At 39.8% G+C, this 21,777-nt stretch overlaps 1 protein-coding gene across 3 annotated transcripts in view; it reads left to right on the forward strand.

Annotated features, from left to right (window-relative positions):
* SYNPO2 (synaptopodin 2) overlaps positions 1–20,097 on the forward strand; it is a 74,626-nt gene extending 54,529 nt beyond the window's left edge. The window contains exons 3-5 of one of the 3 annotated variants that reach the window (XM_056489962.1): positions 10–779; positions 3,853–6,038; positions 15,812–20,097. In XM_056489962.1, the coding sequence (XP_056345937.1) occupies positions 10–779; positions 3,853–6,038; positions 15,812–16,378 (3,523 nt within the window). In that variant the 3' untranslated portion in view covers positions 16,379–20,097. The other 2 variants (XM_056489963.1, XM_056489964.1) reach the window with 2 other exon arrangements.
* The last annotated feature ends 1,680 nt before the right edge of the window (positions 20,098–21,777 follow it).

Below are 21,777 nucleotides of genomic sequence, written 5' to 3' on the forward strand. Positions count from 1 at the left end.
TATGTGCAGATCCTCCAGTGGAATAAATGAAACCTTGAACTCTGAAAGAGAAAATGGGAAGCACGAGAACATAAAAATTGAGGACTATAGGGAGAGCACCACACTGCAAATGAACACAACGCAAGAGATACCCCGTGGAGATTTATGCATCACAGAGATTTACAGTGGGACTCACCACGGAGCAGCAGAAAGCAACACACACTTTTCTGAAACAAAACAAGAGACCACACAAAGCCACAGAATTCCTCCTAAAGTGATAGGCACGCCCAAAGTGATCGTGACAGACGAGGAAGAAAGGCCAGGTGCTGTGGTTGAGCTGCAGCTGTCCCTCTCCAATGACGCACACAAGGCCACCAGTGCTCCTGCCGTGACTCTCTTGGGGACAGAAAAGTGCCCCCCTTCAGGCAGAGGAGCCAGTGCACACCAGGACGGGAGCAGCCCCCTCATCGCAGTCCCCCTGGCTGTCAAGGAGGGCAACATCCAGTGGTCAAACAAAATAGTCCACTTTTCTAGCAGCAAGGAGGTCAAGAGGATCCAAGGTGCAGCCCCATCCATCCCCAGGGTGGAGGTGATCCTCGACTGCTCAGACAGGGAGAAGGAAGCGGCCAGGTCTCCCTCTGAAAGGGGGTGTGTTGATTCTCAAGTAGAAGGAGGGCAGTCAGAAGCACCTCCTTCCCTCCTCTCCTTTGCAATCCCACCAGAAGCCACAGCGCAGGGAGAAGACAGCAAGCACTCGGAAAAGGAACACAGACCTCTCAAGCACAGGGCAAGGCACGCAAGTGAGTATGTCCCATTTAATCTTTTGCACTGCCTGGGGGCATCATTTGTGGCTTTAGATATAATTTCGGGATTTAGAATGCATCAGAAAAAAAATGTTTAGAGGTTTTTTCTGCAGTTTTCTAACTTTCCCTCTCTTTTTTTCTTTTAAACGATGTTTCTGTTCTTGCTTTATATATTTTTTCAGGGTAATACAGTGCTCCTGGTGATGAGCCAAGACTGTACCCAAGCCTTAACTGCACTGAATAACTTTGCTTGGTAGAATTCCAGTTTGAAATTAACTCATGACTTTGTCCAATTAAAAATTCTTACATCTCCAGAAGGGGCTGAACTCTGCTGGTCTTCTAACTCATATTCTGTGGCAATCTGTAAAATATTAACAAAAAGAGCAAGTTGCTTGCACATGTCTAAGTGAATCCTGTGGTGGGTTTCTCCTTTTATAGCAAAAGCTTTGTGTTGTCATTTGCATCATCTAAAACCAAAGCCATGCCACTGCTTTGAAAAGTTAATAAAAAAGTCTAGCAGCAAAGCTTGATGTTGTCTGCAGAAGAGATTTTGACAGACACCAGCATGTGTCTAACTGTTACATGATCCTTTTGGTTTTGTCAGCCTTCTCTAGACTGTAAAGTGAACATGTTATTTCTCCTGACTCCCAGACTCCGAGGTCAGCTTCAAAATGTGCCCAAGAAGTTACATGGAAGCAAACTTGCCACTGGAGCCAATATTGATTAACTGGGTGCAGACATGTATTATTTATTAATTAATCTATTTATTTCTTTGTTATTTTATTCATCTGGGGCCTTTCTATCGATTGCTTTCTCCTTCCCAACAATGTGAAGAATCCTGTCTGGGGATTTAGTAGCAGTATGTCAAAGGTGCTTGAATGTGTGCAGTGAGATACTGTAGCAACAAACTATTTCATATGCAGTGTTGGAACTCCTTTGCTAACCCACTGCTAATTCCTCTGGAAGCATATTTTTAGCATGATAACCATTTGTGTCTCATTGGCAAGTGGATTAGGCAGTTACTTATGCCTAAGTGTCTGTATGCAAGCCACATATTTTGGACATATTAAATGAAGTATAAAAGAAAAGTGCACATGCTTCACATTTTGGCTGCCAAGTCAGAACCAACTGTGGGACTGTGCCTGCATTTCCTAGGGAATTACTTGCAGCGCCTGTCTTAAAAGGCAAAAGTACAAAGAATGAACTACTTTTTACATGATAAACTCTTCTTTCAAGAAGAGCAGAAGTTCTGTCCTTTCCCTACATCAACTATGACAATCTCAGTCTCTTCTAAATTAGTGGCAGGTCATTATCCTTAGGAGCCACTGATATAATAAATTTCTTTTGCATTATTATTATTATTATTATTATTATTATTATTATTATTATTAACCTATCCACACATTAGAAAAAAAACCAAACTGCCAAGCTGAGTGAACGCTCTGTGTGCAGAGCTTTCTCTATGCAAGCTTTCTGCAAAAATAGAAGTTATAATGCAGCATTTAAGTCTGAACTAGAGAAGAACTTTTATTGTGGGTGTTTGATCTCTTTAGCAGAAATTTTCTCCATAAATATTATTCAGATTATATTTACCTGAATAGGGAGCTTTCTCACACTAAAACCCATACTTTTGGAAAATACCTTCAGTGACTATTGTAAGCAATTGGATTGTCACTGGACTGAGCCAAGGATTTTGTGATTTGGCTCACCAACAATAAAATATTACAAATTGCCAGTTTGGGTGCCATGCACTTTTCTCTTTTATAGATTCTTGTGAGGACCACTGGTCCAGTTGTGCAACCATCTGGCATAATGGCAAAACTCCAATTGTCTTTAATAGGAGAAGTATCAGACTCCATCTACTGAGATGGCTAAAAGGATCATGGCTAGAAAACACATGGCATGGCTTTCTTTAATAAGTTTATTTATGCCAGTAAAATATACTAAATAATTTACTGTTCTATTTCCTTCTATCAGAGGCATGTTTTTTCCTTGTGACTATTGATTTAGTCAGGAATAGCTTTGGATTCCAGGTTTTTTGAAGGGAGGAGCTATTGAGGCTGTCATTGATGAGATTCAGTGGTAGGGTACGAGGAAGGGAAGCAGCAGGGACACCCTCCATGTCCCTCTACAAGGAAACAGTCACACTGATATCCTGTGCATCCATCAGATTTACAGCTGCATTTGTTCCTCTTTCACATGACCAGTAGTTTATGCTGTCAGAAATATTGTCATTGATACTCCAGTGAATACACTTGAGATGTTAGTTGAGTCTCCATGGTTCTGTTCTTAGATGTGCATTCACTCTTGCCACATTTCCAAAATAAATATTCTGTATATGTTACATCTTACAGAACGTATATTTCAGGCAAGTAGTGCTTGTTAAAAGACTGAAACCTGCTTTCATTGAGTACCTTGGACAAACTCCCACATCTACCAATGGGCTGAAAGTTAATGCTAATATTTTCTGTGTATGCCCTTCTGGATGTATAGGTGCTTTTAAACAGCTAACACACAGCAGCATACTGGCTTTTAGCAAGCTTGCAATTTATAGAGCACCTACATGTCTAAAATAAGCACCTAGATGGCAGAAGCTGCTGCCACTGTTGGACACAATCTGCTCAGTTTCGTTTGGTCTCAGAGATTAAGCATTCATGGGCATGCCTGGCTGGGAATGGCCACTGTAAGCCTAGGAACTTGTAGTCAAATACTTGGAAAATACCAGACCAGAAACAGGATAAATGAGAAAATATCATCTGCCTCTTGCTGCTGGGAATAAAAATTAAGAATGCTAGAATCTAGGACACATGTAATGTTCCTGTTGAACTAAGAGAGTCCTAAAGAAGGTGATGTAGCCTTTGAACTTGCATGGGTGTGTTTCCAAGGAATGCTAAGTATGGAATTTATAACACAGCTGATACTGTGAGAAAAACTCGAGTATAATGAACTTCCCATACAAAAGAAATGTTTTCATATTTAATAAATTTCAGTGCAGAAAAATGCACTTGTTAGTCTCCTTGTAATTTCATGGGCAGCATGAATTTAATGTGCACTCTGATTCTTTCCACAGGGCTCCGACGAAGCGAGAGCCTGTCGGAGAAGCAGGTCAAAGAAGCCAAATCTAAATGTAAAAGTATTGCACTGCTGCTGACAGCAGCTCCCAACCCCAATTCCAAGGGGGTGTTGATGTTCAAGAAGCGCCGCCAAAGGGCGAGGAAATATACTTTAGTCAGCTACGGGACTGGGGAGCTAGAACGTGACGAGGACGAGGAGGAGGAGGGTGAAGGTGAAGAGGGGGACAAGGAAAACACTTTTAAGGTGAGTTTGCTTGCAACGAGTGAGTCGGAAATAGATGAAGATTTTTTCTCTGACATTGACAAGGACGGTAAGATCGTGACGTTTGACTGGGACAGTGGTCTGCTTGAGGTGGAAAAGAAGACAAAAAGTGGAGAGGAGATGCAGACGCTTGCAGACAGCACGGGGAAAGGGGCCCTCATGTTTGCCAAGAGGAGGCAGAGGATGGATCAGATTACAGCAGAGCAAGAGGAGATGAAGGCAAGCACAGTACAGACAGAGGAGCACAGGGAAACCACCGTGACAGAGAACTTCCAGAAAGTGAGCTCTTCCGTATATCAGTCAAAAGAGGAGGAGATGTCAAGACAGCAGACCTGTGTGAGCAAAAGCTACACAGACGTGAGCCAGAATCACAGCAAAGTGGTACAACAAAATGGCTTTGGCTTAGCACCTGGCACAAACCTCCCTTTTCAGTCCTCTGGAACTCAAAAGACAGCATCTTTGAATAAAACAGCAAAGCCCTTTGCTTCTGGAGTTCAAAACCGAGCAGCTGCGCCATTTTCACCCGTAAGAAATGTCACCAGTCCCCTTTCAGATGCAGCAGCACCACCCCCTTACTGCTCTGTCAGCCCACCAGCTGAGGCTTTCTACAGACCTGTCTCAGCTCCTGTGGCCAGCAAGGCTGCCCCGCCCGCGTGGGCAGTCCCCGAGCCCACGGAACACATCGCGTCCAGGGATGAAAGGATTGCCGTGCCAGCCAAAAGAACCGGCATACTGCAGGAGGCAAAGAGAAGAAGCACTTCCAAACCTATGTTCAATTTCAAAGATGCACCCAAAGTAAGTCCTAACCCTGCCCTGCTGTCCCTTGTACACAACTCAGAGGGCAAAAAAGGGACCGGAGCTGGTTTTGAGTCAGGACCTGAAGAAGACTACCTCAGTTTGGGAGCAGAAGCTTGCAACTTCATGCAGACACAAGCATCTAAACAAAAGGCCCCTCCTCCTGTTGCTCCAAAGCCTTCACTCAAGCTGTCTCCTTCTGCTGGTACTCCAGTTTCACCAGTTTGGTCACCTTCAGCTGCAGCTCCCAACAAGCCTCCTTCTTTCCCAGCACCAGCCTCACCGCAGGCAGCGTATCCCGCACCACCGAAATCTCCACAGTATCCTCATTCTCCTGTCCATCCCCCAAGCACTCTCGACCTTGCTGGTCCTTTCAAAGGGCCTCAGGCCAGCCTGGCAAGTCCAAACCTTGCCCCCAAGGCAACACCAGTCACTCCAAGTGCTGGAGAAACAAAGCCTCCCTTCGAGATGCCACCAGCTATGAGTGGGAAAGGAGCACAGCTGTTTGCCAGGAGGCATTCCCGAATGGAGAAGTATGTGGTGGATTCAGAGACTGTGCAGGCAAACATGGCACGAGCCTCATCTCCAACTCCATCTTTACCAGCTTCTTGGAAATACTCATCTAATGTCCGAGCACCTCCACCTGTTGCTTATAATCCCATCCATTGCCCGTCTTACCCTCCTGCTGCTACCAAGGCTTCCTCCAAGGCCGCTGCTGCTACCAAGAACACAAAAAGAAAACCTAAGAAAGGTCTCAATGCTTTGGATATTATGAAACACCAACCTTACCAACTCGATCCATCTTTATTTACTTTCCAGCCTCCTAAGGAAAGCCTTGCCATGAAGCAGACCTCAAAGCTGTCCCCTTCAAAGCAAACACTGCCTTTACCTTCCTACCTTCCACCTGGTGTTGGCTCTCCCACAAGGGCCCGGCCTTCTTCGGTCTACTCTGTGCCAGCTTACGGCTCCCAGCCTTCCTTCCCGTCCAACGCCTCTCTCCCAGGGAATGAATCCTATTCACCCACAGGCTACTCTGCCTTCTCTAAGCCAGAAACCACCACATCCTCTTTGTTTACTGCTCCGAGGCCAAAATTTTCAGCCAAGAAAGCTGGCGTCACTGCACAGGTGTGGAAGCCATCGGTTATTCCAGAGTAAACCTGGTAGCAGAAACTTAGTGTCCATTTTGCTTGCAGTCACTGGTTTGCAGTGGTCACCTGGCACACAGACTGTGCCAGTGGTATTCCTCAGCTTACTTAAGAATGTCAGATGTATCACCTCAAATTTGGGTCCAAAATATTTGAACTTTTAAAAGGAATCAAAGCAGATCTAAAATTTTAGCACATTTATGCATTTTATCAGGTGCTTTATAGACATGACACCCTGAGATGGAGAGGTGCCATTGCATGAAGTGAGCAGGACACTAGGTTTTTGCTTTAGGACTACAACAATAGAAATAGAGAGAGATATTCCTGTTATGTCAAACTAACAGAGAACAGTTTTCTTCCTGTCCCTTTCTCCAACTATGTTCTAATTACCTAGGGATTTGAGGACTTTGGTGGTTGTTTTTTTTTTTTAAACAAGTGCCTTATTAACTAATAGTAATATGTATTATTAACACAGCATAAAATAGATACAGTGTTAGACTCTGACTGATCACTAGCAGAACACAATTGGATAGACTTTTGGCCTGCACAGAGCCTCATGGAATTCACTCAGAATCTGTCCTGGCTTGAAGGTCCTTCCACAGGAATCTGATTGATCAGCCAGGGGCTTAGCTTGTAAGCTATGTGGATCAGCTGTGATCCAAAATCATGAATTGCCTCTGTGATTTCACAGAGAAAGTGCTATAAGAGATGCTGGAGTGTTATGAAGACTAAAAAGAGGTGGAAAGACAGTTGGACAAATTGTTTAAATTTTCCCATTTTGGGGAAATTTCATATCCCACATCTAGGCATATTTTTAGCCAGAGTTTGCCTTGAACCCTGCAAGTATGAGAGAAGCCTGTAAATTAGAATTATTGAGCAGTCAGAGAGGTGAGCTGGGTTTTGCAGCTGCAATAATAATAATGCACTAGTTTCTTGTAAAAGCACACTGATCGAGAACTGGAGGGCTACCTATAGTGCAGAGTGCTGATTCTTGCTCCCAGAGTACTCTGTGCCACAGAAATTACCAGTAAATCATGATTATGACTATGCCTTCCTACTGGCCTCTTGTACACATTTCATTATTTTCTCTTGGGCCTCTACAGTGCTTCTTCCCACTTTAAATCTTTTTACTCTGGTCTTTTATCTTTTACTTGTCATACTGGGGACTAAGGATTGAAATACTGCTACTGGAGAAAACTTTTAAGAGCCTGTGATCTTAAAATGTACTGTATAATCCTGCAGTGAATATAGAGTGAATACCTGAGTAGTTTAGTATGGCTTTCATCAGCATCAGTGGTGCTAGGGCTAAAACAAGGTGCTGTTTCTCACAACTAAGGGAATCAAAATCCATCCCAGGTGTGAAGCTAAAGATTAAAGCATAACTATGTGAATAAAGTTGGTAGAATCTGTTGGCATATTTGTTAAAACTATCATTCAGCTAGTTACAGACCAGATTATGGACCTTGTATATCATAGCAGGGTTTGTAGAACTATCTGTCTTGATGAAAAAAACATTCCTAAGTATGAATGAAATCTCTGGAGTTTGGTCCCATGATGGTAACTCAAACTGCAGTCAAAGATGAGAAGAATGCATTTGGTTGCAGATACAGAGAGCAGGCTGAATTCAAACTCAAATCAAACCAATAAAAATACACTCCTATGAATTTTGGACCTCCAAAATTCTACTCTCCTCTTGAAATTTTAGATTGGGATACTGACTGCATTAGAAGAAAATTACCAAGGGGTCCATCTCCCCCTTAAAATTCAGAAAAATAATAGGAAATTAAGAGGGAAAAAATTGGAAAACTCAAGAAATATTTATACTGCATTTACCTAGAAATAGAAAGTAGCAATATTTTAGTCCTTTGGAGATCTCCCTTCTACCTGTTTTCCACTGTCAATATCTGTACTTTTCTTCTATCATTAAACTTGTCCCTTTCCTCTCTGCCTGTTTGTGGCTTTTTTCTTTCATTTGGCTGCTGTTTTTTTGTTTCACCTTCATGTACAGACTGCCAGTGTATTTTTGGGGAAAGTCTATTCCCTGTGCTAGCCTGTTAATATGAAATCTCCTTTCTCCCCTTCCTCACCCCTTTGCTCTTCCCTTTCCTCCCTCCTTTCTTCCCCTCTTTCCAAGTTCAGTTTGGAGTTGCACACACTGTTTTAGGTAGACTTTAAGACACCAGTATGTACTTGGAAAAAAGATTCCCCACCAAAGGTAAGTAGTGCTGAAGAGACACAAAAATCCAACCAGCGTCATATTGCTTCCCATGGTTTTGCTTACTCTCCTCCTGTAAAGCATATCTGTAAATTATAATCATACTTCTGTACTTGTTCACCCCACACCAAAAGAATATTTCCCTAATGAGATTTACAGCAGCTTTTTCCTTCCTCCACAAGTGTTGATATTGATGCCTGTGGCTACGATACACAGGAGTTTAGAAAGTGCATTGCTGCAGAAAAGTTGAGTTTTGATCACACTTGTATTGAAATACAAGTATTTTATATGGCCTAAAACAATGACAGAAGAATTTTTAAAGCACCAGTAAAAGTTAAAAACAAAAGTCTCAATGACATTTGTGGTCTTAACTCAGTTCAAATCTTCCAAAAATCTCATTCAATGCTCAACTCTGAATTCAATTTCTTATATGCACTTCATTCTGCACGTATGGGACTTGGATCTAACTTGGCTTCAAGGCTCTTTTTACTACTCAGGTAAGTCTTTAATTTTTATTAATGTTTCAAAAGACTAGTCTACCTACAGTAACAGGTTTATCCAAGAAAAAATCTCTTGTGAAGCAGATATTTAGAGGAAAGCTGAGCTGCTCATTGTATGGATCCAGATGAAAAGCTAAAGATAATGTCAAAAGTAGTTGAAATGCCATGGAAATGAACTGTTTGTGTAGAGGAGCCGTTTGAAGTTTCACTTGGAAAGGGCAGTGAGCTTTTATAAATGGTTTTCTGAAAAAGCTATTAGAATTATTTTGTATAATATGGCAAGGCTACCAAGATGCAATTGTCATCTTTGCAATGGAAGCATATTTAGCAGTGAATTTTAAGCCACCACTAATAACAATACTTCCAGTGTGTTCACATTAAAAGAGGAATTTAATTGTTTTATGACTATTTTAACACATTTAATTACAGCACAGATTGGAAATATTATAATGCACCAGTTTTGATCTCATATTCTAGACAACCTTTTCATAAAAACAACTACCTCAGTCAAGGGTAAATATATCTTCAATTTATGATTCAGTTGCAAACATCTTGCTATAAAACTAAATCGAAAAGTTTTGTTTTGGAGATGAGTGGCTTTCAGACAAAAAGTTAAAATTTCTGCTGCAAAAATAAAAGACAAAATTTAGTTCTTTAGCAAAGAATTGCTTAACTCCTCCTCCCTTCTCTAGAAGAACCACTCTTACCATGTTCCTGCTTGCCAAAAAATAAAACATTATGAAACAACCAGAAAGATATTTACATTAATTTTTCTTGCAGGAACATTTATAATGTAAACATTATCATCTCTTACAAGTAAGCCTCATTCTTTTGCTTTCTGCTCTCCTAAGGAAGAAACAAAAAACAAGAGGTTGAAGTACCAGCAGGCTCAAAAAGGAATAGGAAGTGTGCATCTTGTGTGTGGTTCAGATATAAAAATTAGTGCTAAGTGGCAGAGCAGCAATTTTGAGAGAAAATACTACTGGGATTAGAGGGAGTCAAGCTGGGGGAACAAAACTCCACAAAAAAAGAGTGGCTACACAGGATAAAATACTTGTCAGAGGATTTTGAAATACTGAAGGTAGAAGAACAATCAGCAAGAGGGGGCTCACCTATTCTGCATATAGAGACAGCTGACTGTTTCCAGATTTTTGTTGAATTATTTTTGTTGTTGTTGAACTCTGATAAAAGATTGCAAGCAGTTATAAAAAGAACTTCACACCAGATGATGTGATCTGGGAGGAGCATTGCTTATCAAGTATCCAGGATGAGAGCTCAACAAAGGACCAGCCTGACCATCACATGCTGCTGCTCCAGCTGTTCTGGAGGAGGGAATGCTCAGTAAACTGGCAGGGGAATAGCAGGGAAATGACAACAACTAACACTATGCAAAATCTTTCTCCTCTCTTTTTTCCAGGATCCTTTTCCAGATTTGCTAGCTTTAAAATTCCAAACCCTTTGGTTCTAAAAAGATTCCCTCTTCCAGTCTTGCCTTTTTACATGATGCAACTGTCTTTACCTGAAGTCAAACACCCGGGATTCCACTGATTGCTTTGGTGGTTTGGCATGGCAAGTGCAAATCTTAATTACACAGCTTGGCATAATGGCATTTATAATGACTCTGCTCAACTTGGAATTGAAACACTATACAAAGAAGAAACTTGACAAGATCTTCAAAACCCTGTGGATTCAGAAGCTCTGAATAATTCACTGCTCTTGGTAGATCTCTTGGGAAAATATGTGAGCCTGGTAATTTCACAGCAGTCTTGGTGCCCCCATCAAAACCTCACAGTACCCAAGACAACAATTGATCTAATTTTACAGTAGACATTACTTTACATGCCATTACATAAAGGAGAAGTCAGAATCACTCAAGACTTATGTTTGATAAGTGGTTTTCAGGCTGGTTGCTTACTAAAGGAAGCACTTCAGGTTTTTATAAAATGATTTAAAAAGTAGGAAAAATCCTGAAGATCTATGTTGAAATTATACCTATAGATGCAGACTTGAACTCTTCCTTTACAAGTTAAGACAAACCTTATGACATTAATCTCATGGGTTTAATATTTGCTTTTGCTTCCTTAAGTAAGGCAGGCAAAGACTTTTTCTTTTTGTGCTCATCAAGTCTCCAGTTACCCTCTACAGCATTTAAAGGAAAAATCTATTCCTGATTGTACTGATCTTGACAAACTTTTTAAATGCAGTGCATGTGAAAAGGATGTGCAGGTTTCTCCCTTAGGCTGAGAAACCTCAGCTATGAGAAAATAACTTCCTGAACTTACAGATTGACTATCTGGATGAAGGCTTCCTGTGTGGGGAATTAATATAAAACCAGCATTTTAAACAAGAATCCTGATTCTTTTGTATGTTTTAAAGACAGAAATCTTAAACCAAAGACTACCCTCAAAATTACAGGCAATTAAAAGAGAAGATGCTATAAAATAACCTGAAAATAACTAGGTCATTTCTAAATAGGTGTCAAGGCTGATCTGTAGAACAGATGGAGTGTTTCTCTTGATATTTCTATCTAGATCTGAAACAGCAGATTGTAATGGTTTTAAGAAACATACAACAAACAGAAGAAAAGGAAGAACATTACAGAACAAATCACGGGAGCATGTTGGATTACAAAGGATCACATGGAGCACAACTGATTGAGAAGCAAAGAATTCAGTACATTTATATTAGGAGCAAAAATTTCCATATAGTATATTTTCAGATTTTTTTAAAAAAGATCCTTTTTTCCTCAAGCCCATAAATAGCTACTAGTGATTTTTGTCTTTGATTTGTGAGAATGCTACTCCTCAGAGGCTCACTATGCAGGTTGATGTTGGTACATAGCTCTATACTGCAAACAGAAGCAAAATATCTGGCATCTGGGTACTCTTGGTTTTCTTCCTAGATTACTGAAGTAGTACTGATGCAAGCACCTGACACTGTGTAAGCAGAATTATGAGAAAAACATTATTAAACACTACTGTTTGGATTGCAAAGTGAGACACTTGGAATTATTGTTGCCTTGCAAGCTTAATCCAACATCCTTGGTTTGTGTGGCCAGAAATCTGCAATCATGTCATATCTGGGGTTTTTTGCTGTAGGACTCCAATCAGGGATGCCCATCTGACAAACAGCTCTTTGCTACTTTGTTTTGACATCATTCCATGCTCAGCACCATTCCTTACTCAATGCACACTCGTCAGAAGGTGCCCTTCATACAGAATTATTTTCTTATGGATTTTTGCTGTTAGGACCCAAATAATTCAGAAGCCAGAGTTCATCCTTGCACTGCTGCATTCTACAAATGAGTGAACAGTGCATGGATTGAGCAGCACTGACACCAGGACACTCTGTGGCCCTGGGTGTCCAGTTCAAGGCACTTCAAGGCATCTCCAGAGCCTAGCAGCACATGCTTCAGTTACTCTGTCAGTGTGATCCTTAACATCCCTCTGTGAGTGTTAACAGCTGCCAGACTCCAGGTGGAATTCCAGAAAGGGAATCCTCAGTCACCAGCTATGAATTTCAAACAGAAAAAGCACCATTTTTTACAATATATTCTTGTGTTAGAGAACCCTCATATTTCCTAAATTAATTCCTAAAATGGCACTGGTGGGGCAGAAATCCTGAAATTTAAGCCATGGTGCTTTCATTTCAGAGCTTTGGACGAGCTGACCTTCCAACTTCGAGGCAGCTTTTTAAGACCCAAAACAAACCCTGGAAGACTATCTTGAAGCCCACTATAACAGGGGGGTTGAACCACCAGATACTTGCAGGAATGAATAAACTCCCCCTGCCTCACAGGAAATGGGGCTGTAAAATCACAGTGCTGCTATTGAACCTGCATAAAGCTCTCAGTGCCAATGTTCACACACGGGGACATTTACACTGACATATGGGACACTTTAGACACAAAGATTTGTGTCAAACCAGTTCCAAAGCAGGCAGTGGTGCCACATCTCTAGGTAGAAAGGTCAGAAAATAAGGCCAACTTTGTACTGGTAGCTGTGCAATATAAAATCCAGAAGGTGGCAGCAAATATTCTTCCATACAAGAAATAAATAGTTTATTCCAAGGAACCCTAAGATGCCTGTGGCCAGAAGTTTCAGACATTTGCTTTCTATAGGCATAAATGTACTGTATTTTGAGAACTGCATGTGGATGAAGATTAAATGGTAATGAAAAGCTGATTTTTTTTCATTTGCACAGGTGCAAAGTGAGCTAACTAAATTATTTATGACAAATTAGTCTTGGTTTTTAACCACACAGGCATTGTGCAGTAGTGAAGGCCTAATTCTAATAATTTACTTCCCTCTTCTACCATTACTTGACAACTAAAAAGGACTATTTTCAAAAGCAAAATTTGTCACAAATTTTGTCACAAAGCTTATGTGAGCTGGCTGACAGTAACTGCTTCATTGGTTTGGATACAAATCATGGAAACAAGATTGTTCTCACTTGAAATAACACCACATTTAGAAACAATCTGAATTTAGAATAAATTAGATTCCAGTCCTAAAATTCCCTATAAGTTTTCAGAATCAAGCCCTGACAAGACAGCTTTGAGGAAGTCAGGATCAGGCCTGAACTATGTGATTCTAATCTCTTCCTGGTCTCAGTACAGCCACTGACAAGGTTTTAGTTGTTAGACAGGTGAGATTCCCTCCCTGCCCAGCCATTAGCCAAATGTCTTCTTTTTCATTTTAGTCTACTGTAAAATATTTCAAGAGTTTTGAATAAAAATTATTTCCCCATTTTATTTCAAAACTTTTGGTAATTGTATCGTAAAATAGCTGTAGCACTTACTGCAGAGCTGGCAGCATTTCAGAAAGAAATTATTTTTTCATTACATAAAGTTTAAATAATAAATGGTTTGGGACAAAAAAAAAATCTGCAATAATACTAACAATATGTTTCCCTTTCCACACTCTGCTCAGTTAAAAAAGCTGAGTGCTTCTTTTATGTTAAAAAAATGGAAAGGAGGAAAGAATTGAAAGGCATAAAAATTCAGTATAGTTTATTTTGTCCTACAATTTTCTCAGTGGTTTGGTCTCTAACTGCAGTGGCCATTACAAGCCCATAGAAAGCCAAAGGGGAAATGCATCACTCTGGGCTTTTTATAAAGACAGAGTCACTTTTTGAGATAAAACAATTGTTTTATCTGCTTCCTCCTCCTTTGTCCCCTTTCTGTGTAAATAGCATCTAGGCGCTATTGTCAACTCAGATTTTAATGTGCTTTGATATGGGATTAAGGACCAGGCCCATAATGAACAGATAAAAATAAAACTGCTTTAATGGCTTAGAGAACAAGGTCCGATTTTTTCAAGTGACTTCATTAGGGAGGAGTTTTTGTGGAGAGAGTTTCACTGGACTATTCAGAGTCCAACCCACGTTTTGTCTCCTTGACTAGTAAAAAGGCAGTTGTGGCACGTAAATACACACATACACAGAGTTTTCTATTTCTACATTTTCTATTTTCTATTTCTATTTCTGAGACAGAAAAACAGCTGCTGGGAAATCATTTCACTAAGTAGTATTATGCATTCTTATTTAGTCTATTTCGTCTTATTTAGTCTAGTCTTTAAAATTTGCACTATTTTATGAACCTAAGTATTGTTCTTTTTGTCTTTCAGCTTTTCATAATTAACAAGAAAATTGAAATAGCTTTAAGTTCCAAATAACCCATAGCTAAGAGGTGAAAGGATAGTCCTGTCATAAAGCATCAGTTGTGAAACATGCCAAAACTCCCATGACAAAACCTCTGAGTGTCAATACACTTTTTAAAAGAGATTCAGGCTAAGTATGACCGAACTGACTGAAAATTATGAAATCTGAAGCCTCTTCCTCAGTTTCCATCTCTCATACAGAAGGCGGATATTACAACATGACCTAAAACCTGAAGCAGTGGTTTCAAGTTGTTTAAATGCACAAGATCCTGTGGCAGAAAAGATGTGACATTTCTATGTGAATCTTTGCTAGATCAGCTATACCTTGAATGGTTACACACCTGGTTGTCTGCTCTCTGGTTCATGCTCTCAGGAAGCTCATTAGGAAAAGTAACAACATTAGGGCAGTGTTGTTCAGATTAAATTCTAGCAAAGCCTCTGGCCAAAAGAGCCAGGAATTTCACAGCAGATTTCAGAATTAAAGGCATTTAAGCCTGAGGACATGAACCAGTGAGTGTAAATTGGTGAGTTTAGGAATCACATTTATAGAGATTCATAAGAACAAGGTAATTTGTGTGACACAGAGAGCAGGTCTGGGGACAGGCTGTACCTGCTTCGTGCGCTGCCAAATGGCTGCTGCAGCAGAACCTTCTCACCAACACAGTTTCTGTTTCAAAGTGCTGCATTACTAAGAAGATTAGGATTTGTCAAAAATGAATGGATTGCTCCTATAAGTGGGTCGGAATGTACTGAAATTCCGAGGGCATTGCCTTTTAAAGAAGCCAAAAGTAGCGTCATATTAAGGGTGTTAAGTGAATGATTTGATTAACACCTTTAATTGCTTGTGTTCACTTTTGTGCCCCAAAAAGTGAAAACTAGGATAAGTCTAATAATTTTTGAGTAAGAAAAGCCTTTCTTAGAAGGAAATTGCCAAAGATATGCTCCTGGACAGATGTCCTAAACAGAGTCTGTTATCAAATAAATTAGGCTGTGCCCAATGCTAGAAAGAATCTTGTAAACACACACAAAACTGCCACAACATGACTCCCTTCTGCATTAAGAACAGTCTTTTCAGAGCAAGGGACACCAGCTAAGTAGTGGAAAAGCTGAACAGTTGCTAATGCCACTGCACTTTTTCAGTAAAAGCCTGTCTTTGGTCTGCTTACTTTCCTCAAAAATTCAATTTGCTGTGTCTTTGTTCCTGTTTTCTTTCTCTGCCTCCTGCCTTTCCAGTAAATTAAAGTTCCGAAAATATCCATAGACATAAAAAGGACTGCCAGGATGTCATGTGCCTTCAGGGTCTTTTGTTCTAGTTTGGAAGTGAAAGGGCTTCCTTTCTTGCTGTTTAATAACTGTATTTGGTATTTTGTCTTCCTAGGGAAGAATCAGTGGCCGCTCATTATCTCTTCCTGGGAGACCTTCCTCATTCATTCCTCGAGCCATGTCTCCTACTTCTCCTCTTGTATTTCAGCCTGCCCCTGACTACTTCAGCAAGCCAGACACAGCAGCTGACAAGCCTGGCAAGAGACTGACTCCCTGGGAAGCAGCAGCCAGATCTCCCCTTGGCCTGGTGGATGAAGCTTTTGCCCCCCAAAGCATGCAGGAATCCATTGCTGCTAACGTGGTGTCGGCTGCTCGCAGGAAAACGCTTCCTGAGCCACCAGATGAATGGAAACACAAAGTTTCTTACGAGCCTCCAGCTCCAAGTGGTAGCTTAGCCTTACTGGGAGGGAAACAATCAGGGCTTCTATCACCCCAAAAAAGCTCCCTGTCTGCCCCAAGTGCCCCCAGCCAGGCTGGCCCTAAGCTGCAGTATCCCTACTGCACTCAGCGCTCCACAACGGATCCTGATATAATGTCCATGGATTCCAGGTCTGACTATTGCCTGTCAACAGCTGATTCAAACTACAATCCACAGCCAAGGGGATGGAGGCGTCCAACATGAGCAGCTGAAGGGCCTGGGGCATTTTCCCTTCCTCCAGCTCTGCAAGCCCTAAGATTTGAGTTGGAGAAGGAAAGTTTCTTGCTGGCCTGGTGATCTCTGAAGTAAAAAAATGAGGAGACAAAATTGAATGGAGCACAGTTTTCACGACTGCAGTGCTAGCAGCCTCTAGAATAGACTCAGTTTTATACCCAAGATTGTTCTGTTTGTCAAAAGGCAAAAATATACATTTCTTGGGGTGAGGGGGAAGATGAAAGTGGGGCAATCCATGTACTCGATGCAAAAATCTAGCAAGGATGTAGAAAGTGACAGCAAAAATGCTTGCAGTTATACTAATGTGAAGGAAAAAAAAAAAAAAAAAAAAAAAGAGAGTAAAATAAGGGCATTTTAAAACCAAGAAGTATTTTACAGGATCTTGTAGGTTTTCTGAGTATGTTTGACACGAGTTCCAAGTTACTAAATATAGTCAGATTTGCAAAGGTTCTAATAGAAGTGGAAGACTTTGAAGCACTGGCTTGTTTGCCATATGTTTTTTTACTGCATTTCTATAACAAGCTAAATCCATGGATATTTTTCCTATGGCAACAGTTAAAGTACATCTGTGGCAATGGTACCTGAATCACCACAATATATAGATACAGGAAATCATACACAGTCACTCATTTCAGATGGATTTCAAGATGGTTTCGATGGAGTTTTACATCTTGTAATTAATCTGAAAACACCAGGAAGAAAGGTACTGTTAATAGAGATCAATGCCATGATACTTGAACAAAAAGGAGATGAGGAGTGTATTTGAACTGGATTGTGAGTTATTTTTGTAATAAACTGTCAAACAAGTCAGGGGCTGAACAGCCTTTATTTCTCTGTGAAATGCACTATTTGCTGAGCATTTATTGCTCCAGTGCCTGGTAATCCAACTGGCTGGGTAGTTATTTGTGCTTCTAAGGTAGCTCAATGTTTAGAAAGCTTTTGAGTCAGCTTTTGAGTTGTATCCTCAGTTAGGAAGACATAGATAAGTTGTTTAGCAAGGACAGTTCCTGCTCTATATAGAAATTGGCATGTGACAGAGGGTTTCTGATATGTGGTGCAGGGTGAGAGTCTAGAAGCAAATATTTGGGTGGTTGGTTATACCTAAGTGGTGTTGATGGATCTGAATAATTTTTGCTGGTGAGGCATGCCTTGCATTTGCAGCTTATTTAAACAATAGAAATATGTGGCTAAAAATGTATGTATTCCAAGCTTCCTGGGTAGTTTAGTTGTTGTTAAAGCATTAAATGAACACCCCGAGTTTTACCAAGTGCTGTCAATCCTCCTTATTTTGTGGGGAATTCTTGAAGGATCTGTCAAGCACAGTCAGCTGAAATTACTGCAGAAGCACTATTAACTATCCTTAGTTTCAGTAAGGCTGTCACTCTGAAGGGATCTGATTAGAAAAAACTAAAACATATATGTGGCAAGAAAAAATATAGTACAAAACAATCCCATCTGTAAAGAATTTTCACAGCAATTATAAAATGTAATTGGTATGAAAAAGAAAGGAAAATGAAATCAAGTTAAAGAGCTGGAACTTCCCTTAAAAGCAAATAATTACAGGAAAAATATAGCCCTAATGAGTTTAAGTTGGCAGAAATTCTGTAGCCAAACAGAAATCTCCCTAAAATTCAACTGATCCTTCTGACCAGTCAGGAAATGAAGATGTGAGAGTGGTAAACCTTTAGAATAGGACTATATTGCTATAGCACTTTAGAGATTTATTTCACAATATGAATTTGCAGGGGAAAAAAAGTGATTTAGAAAAATTACATGAACAAGGCTGCCATGATACGCCTGAAAATGAGCTTTGCACCTCAGAGTTATATATGCACATAATCAGAGTAAATTTTCCTGCCACAGAGGCAAAAATAGATGTTTCTCCTCAGAGTCCTTTCATGCCCCTTTTATCACAATTGGGAATATTCCACCAGTGGGACTGTGGAAGTGCCCTTAGCCTTGAGGGCTTTTCCTCAGATCTAAAACGATTGCCTGGAAGTACATGCCAAATCTTCACTTAATTTCTGTTAAATTATAAATCAAATAGAAATTAATTGAAATGTATAGTCCAACGTCATCAAGGCCTTAACTATTCAATAAATACCAGTGCATATGCATTTCACAGAGGGCCTGCATTCTGAAAAGTGCATGCTTCTTACATATTTTGCTGACCTGTGGTCCGTATTACAACTACAAAACAAGTGTGTTTTCAGGTCAATTTCAAGTTTCTGTTTTTAACTGTTTTCTTTACATCATTAAACAGAAAACCAGATTAATGAGTTTGCATTAAGGCATACTTTTACCCAACATCATTATATTAATTCTAAGAATTGGACACCTAACTTTTACATTCCCATTGAAACTAGTGCTGTGAATTCTGAGGTCATGCATCTACCAGAAGCAGATGTGTGCTTAATTTTAAGGTACATGCAATCAAAAATTGATGAAAATGTTTTTAAATTTTGATAATGCAAAAATGGTTATGAGAAAAAGTGATCTTGGAAAGGCTTTAATGCTGTGATCACATGGCATTACAGGAAAACATTCTATTGGATGAAGCCCTAATTCCCCACCCCAAATATACAAAAGCATGGAAGTGAAGAGTTTTAGGACTTTCTGTCAACCTCCCTTGACCAAAAAATGTGCAGCCTTATAATTTAATTCTGTTCACAAGTAGGAATTACTCTCTGAGTACTTCCGTGAACATGAAAATTCCTCACGCTGAGTTTCATGTGGCTTTGTATCTTATCACAGACTAATTTGGGTGTTTAGCATGTCCTACTCCAGATTTTTTTTCCCTCCTGCTGAGGATTTCCTAGCTCTCTTTCCCATGTGGATTCTCCCATATCTAATATGGAATGAGTTCTCAGTGCAGCATTTCCCTCAATAGCAACACTGGTTAGTGGATCTGGCCTCCCTGATGCTGTCTATTTTTACAAAGTCTGTGGGCAATGGATTGTCTCTGAGATCTCTCCCTCTGCCACAGAGAAATGGAACTAATAAACATTTTTGAAGTTATTAATGGGAGGGTAGACATGAGGGCAGGCATGCAGACAGATCACATAGCCTTGTTTAGAAAAATATCAGGCTAAATCCAGATTGAGACCATGTAGTGATTTTGAAGAAAGCAGCAGGCCCAGACCAGTAAATGAAATATTAATGCATCAGAGCTTTAGAAAGACCCTGTGGCATTTTCCACTTTCTGTCCTTCACCCCGTTCCTCCACTAGCAAATCTTTCTATCCAATAGTTGTGACTTGTGAATGAGTTCTGAATATATTAATGCAAGTATTTCATACATTTGCTTTTGAATGCACAGATCTGCTCAGTAAATGTGAGGGAAAACTTCTCTTGATATTTTAAATCATTGGTTTTGTCTCACCCTCAGAGGGGTCTCTGTTAACGTGCAGAGCATTTGAATACACAGTATAACTGAAAATTTAGTTTCTTTAGTTATGTTAGATGATGATGTTCACAACTCTTGTTCATAGTTTGTTTTCATTTTGGTGTGCTTTAACACAACCAAATATCTATTCACACTGCATTTCTGCCTAGTAGCAAGAGACTGTGTTATCTTTATAAAAGACTTTTCACTTCTAAAGATTTTTGCTCATTGCAAAGGACACTTTATTTGACAGTGCATGCCAGCGATGTAAATTGTATCACATAATAAAGTGATTTGACCAATCAGATGAGAAACACAATTTTGTTTTCCCTAAATTCTTGTCTGTTTGTTTAAATAATCTGAACCCAAGTAAAGCCTAATCTCTTTTTTTTCTGCACCATTTTTAGACTCACTGACTTTGCCTGTCTGTGACCTCATGCTGGTATGAGCTTCTAGAAGCTTAAATCAGCATCAGGTCAAAAGGCAACTTATCAAATTTAGAGGAATTTCATTTCCATACTGACTAAGCAGCGGAAGGAAACACAGTGAAGCACAATCTACCCAGGTTAAATAATACCACTGCTTGAATATTTTCACCCCAACAACAAAAAAACTGCAACTAAAATCTACTTACTATACTTACTTGTTTATTTTACTTGCACCTAACCCTCTGTTTAGTTCCTTGTTCATTGCTGTATTCTCATTGTTTATTCTCAATTGAAACGTGCTGTTCAAACATGAAATAAAAATTGTGAACCCAGTCTGTACACTATGCAGGCATTTGGATAAATAGCTCTTCAGGAAATAAGGCCAGCATATACACTCTAGCTGTGGAAAGTCAGATCAGATTTTCACTATAGATAAGAAATGAATCTCAAAGCAGTTTTTGCATTTGTAAAGCAAGCAGGATTTTGTCCCCAGTACAAGAAAAATTATTAATGCATGTAAAACTCAGGGAGCTGAAAAGGCTCCACAATAGCATTTTAAGAGCTTTGCTACAAAAGATGTACAAGGTTATAAGAGACCCAGTACTATCCCTGTCCATGGCTCCATTTCCATTCTTCTTTGGAAGGTTCTTAAACACATCATAAAGAAAACAAGCATAAGCCAGATTCACAGTTTAACATAACTCCCTTGACTTCAGTAATTGGCAACAGATTAAAAATCTCTCTGCCAGGCAAACAGTCATAGGTTTTGTAGGATGTTTCAGCCTCCAGAGAATGTACACTGGGTTTCTTGGAATGCCCTGGATTTTCTGGTGCATTCATCAACATTTAAGACCATTTACAATTACTCCAGTGTGGCAGACAGCTCCCTTACTGAAGATGAGGCTGGTGGAATGAAGAATTTGAAGTCCAGAAAGGTGGATGTTTCCAGGCCAGTGTCTGGTTTTCCTCAAACTGAACATTTGTGCTTTTAAATTTTTCCCTGGATATATTATTGGACCTCAAAAAGGAGCCTTGTGCTGCTGCTGAGTCAGAAACAGCACTCAAGATGCTGGAAAATGTCTGGTGTTTGTTCACATATTTTCAGTCCTAAAAAAAGACTCAAGTATTTCACACCAAAACCAAAATTACCTTGGGAGCATGCACACAAAGTTGTGGGTTTTTTTGTGGAGAAAGAAAGGTAATGGTCAATTAACAGATGTTAATGGAGTGCTGCACTAGAGTTCAAAGAGCTGCAAGGTTACAATACACTGACATGTATATAAAAAAGAAGGTGTTGATAAACATCTAGATCTAATTTTATCTTTAAAGTAAATCAAAACCCAAGGGTAATTTTGTCTAAATACTGCAGAGGTTTGTGACTAATCTTTTTCCCTATAAATAAGTAAACCAGAGGAAAGATATGCTAATTGCTGAACAAACAATGTTGTATGTTGTAAATAATTTAAACCAGGCTGTAGACAAGCAGAATTTGCCCAAGGAAAAAATGAAAAATAAGAAGTTTTAGAGAATTCTAAATCAGAGTAATAGATGTATTGG

Source organism: Oenanthe melanoleuca, chromosome 4 (genome assembly GCF_029582105.1).
Source record: "Oenanthe melanoleuca isolate GR-GAL-2019-014 chromosome 4, OMel1.0, whole genome shotgun sequence".
Lineage (NCBI taxonomy): Eukaryota > Metazoa > Chordata > Aves > Passeriformes > Muscicapidae > Oenanthe > Oenanthe melanoleuca.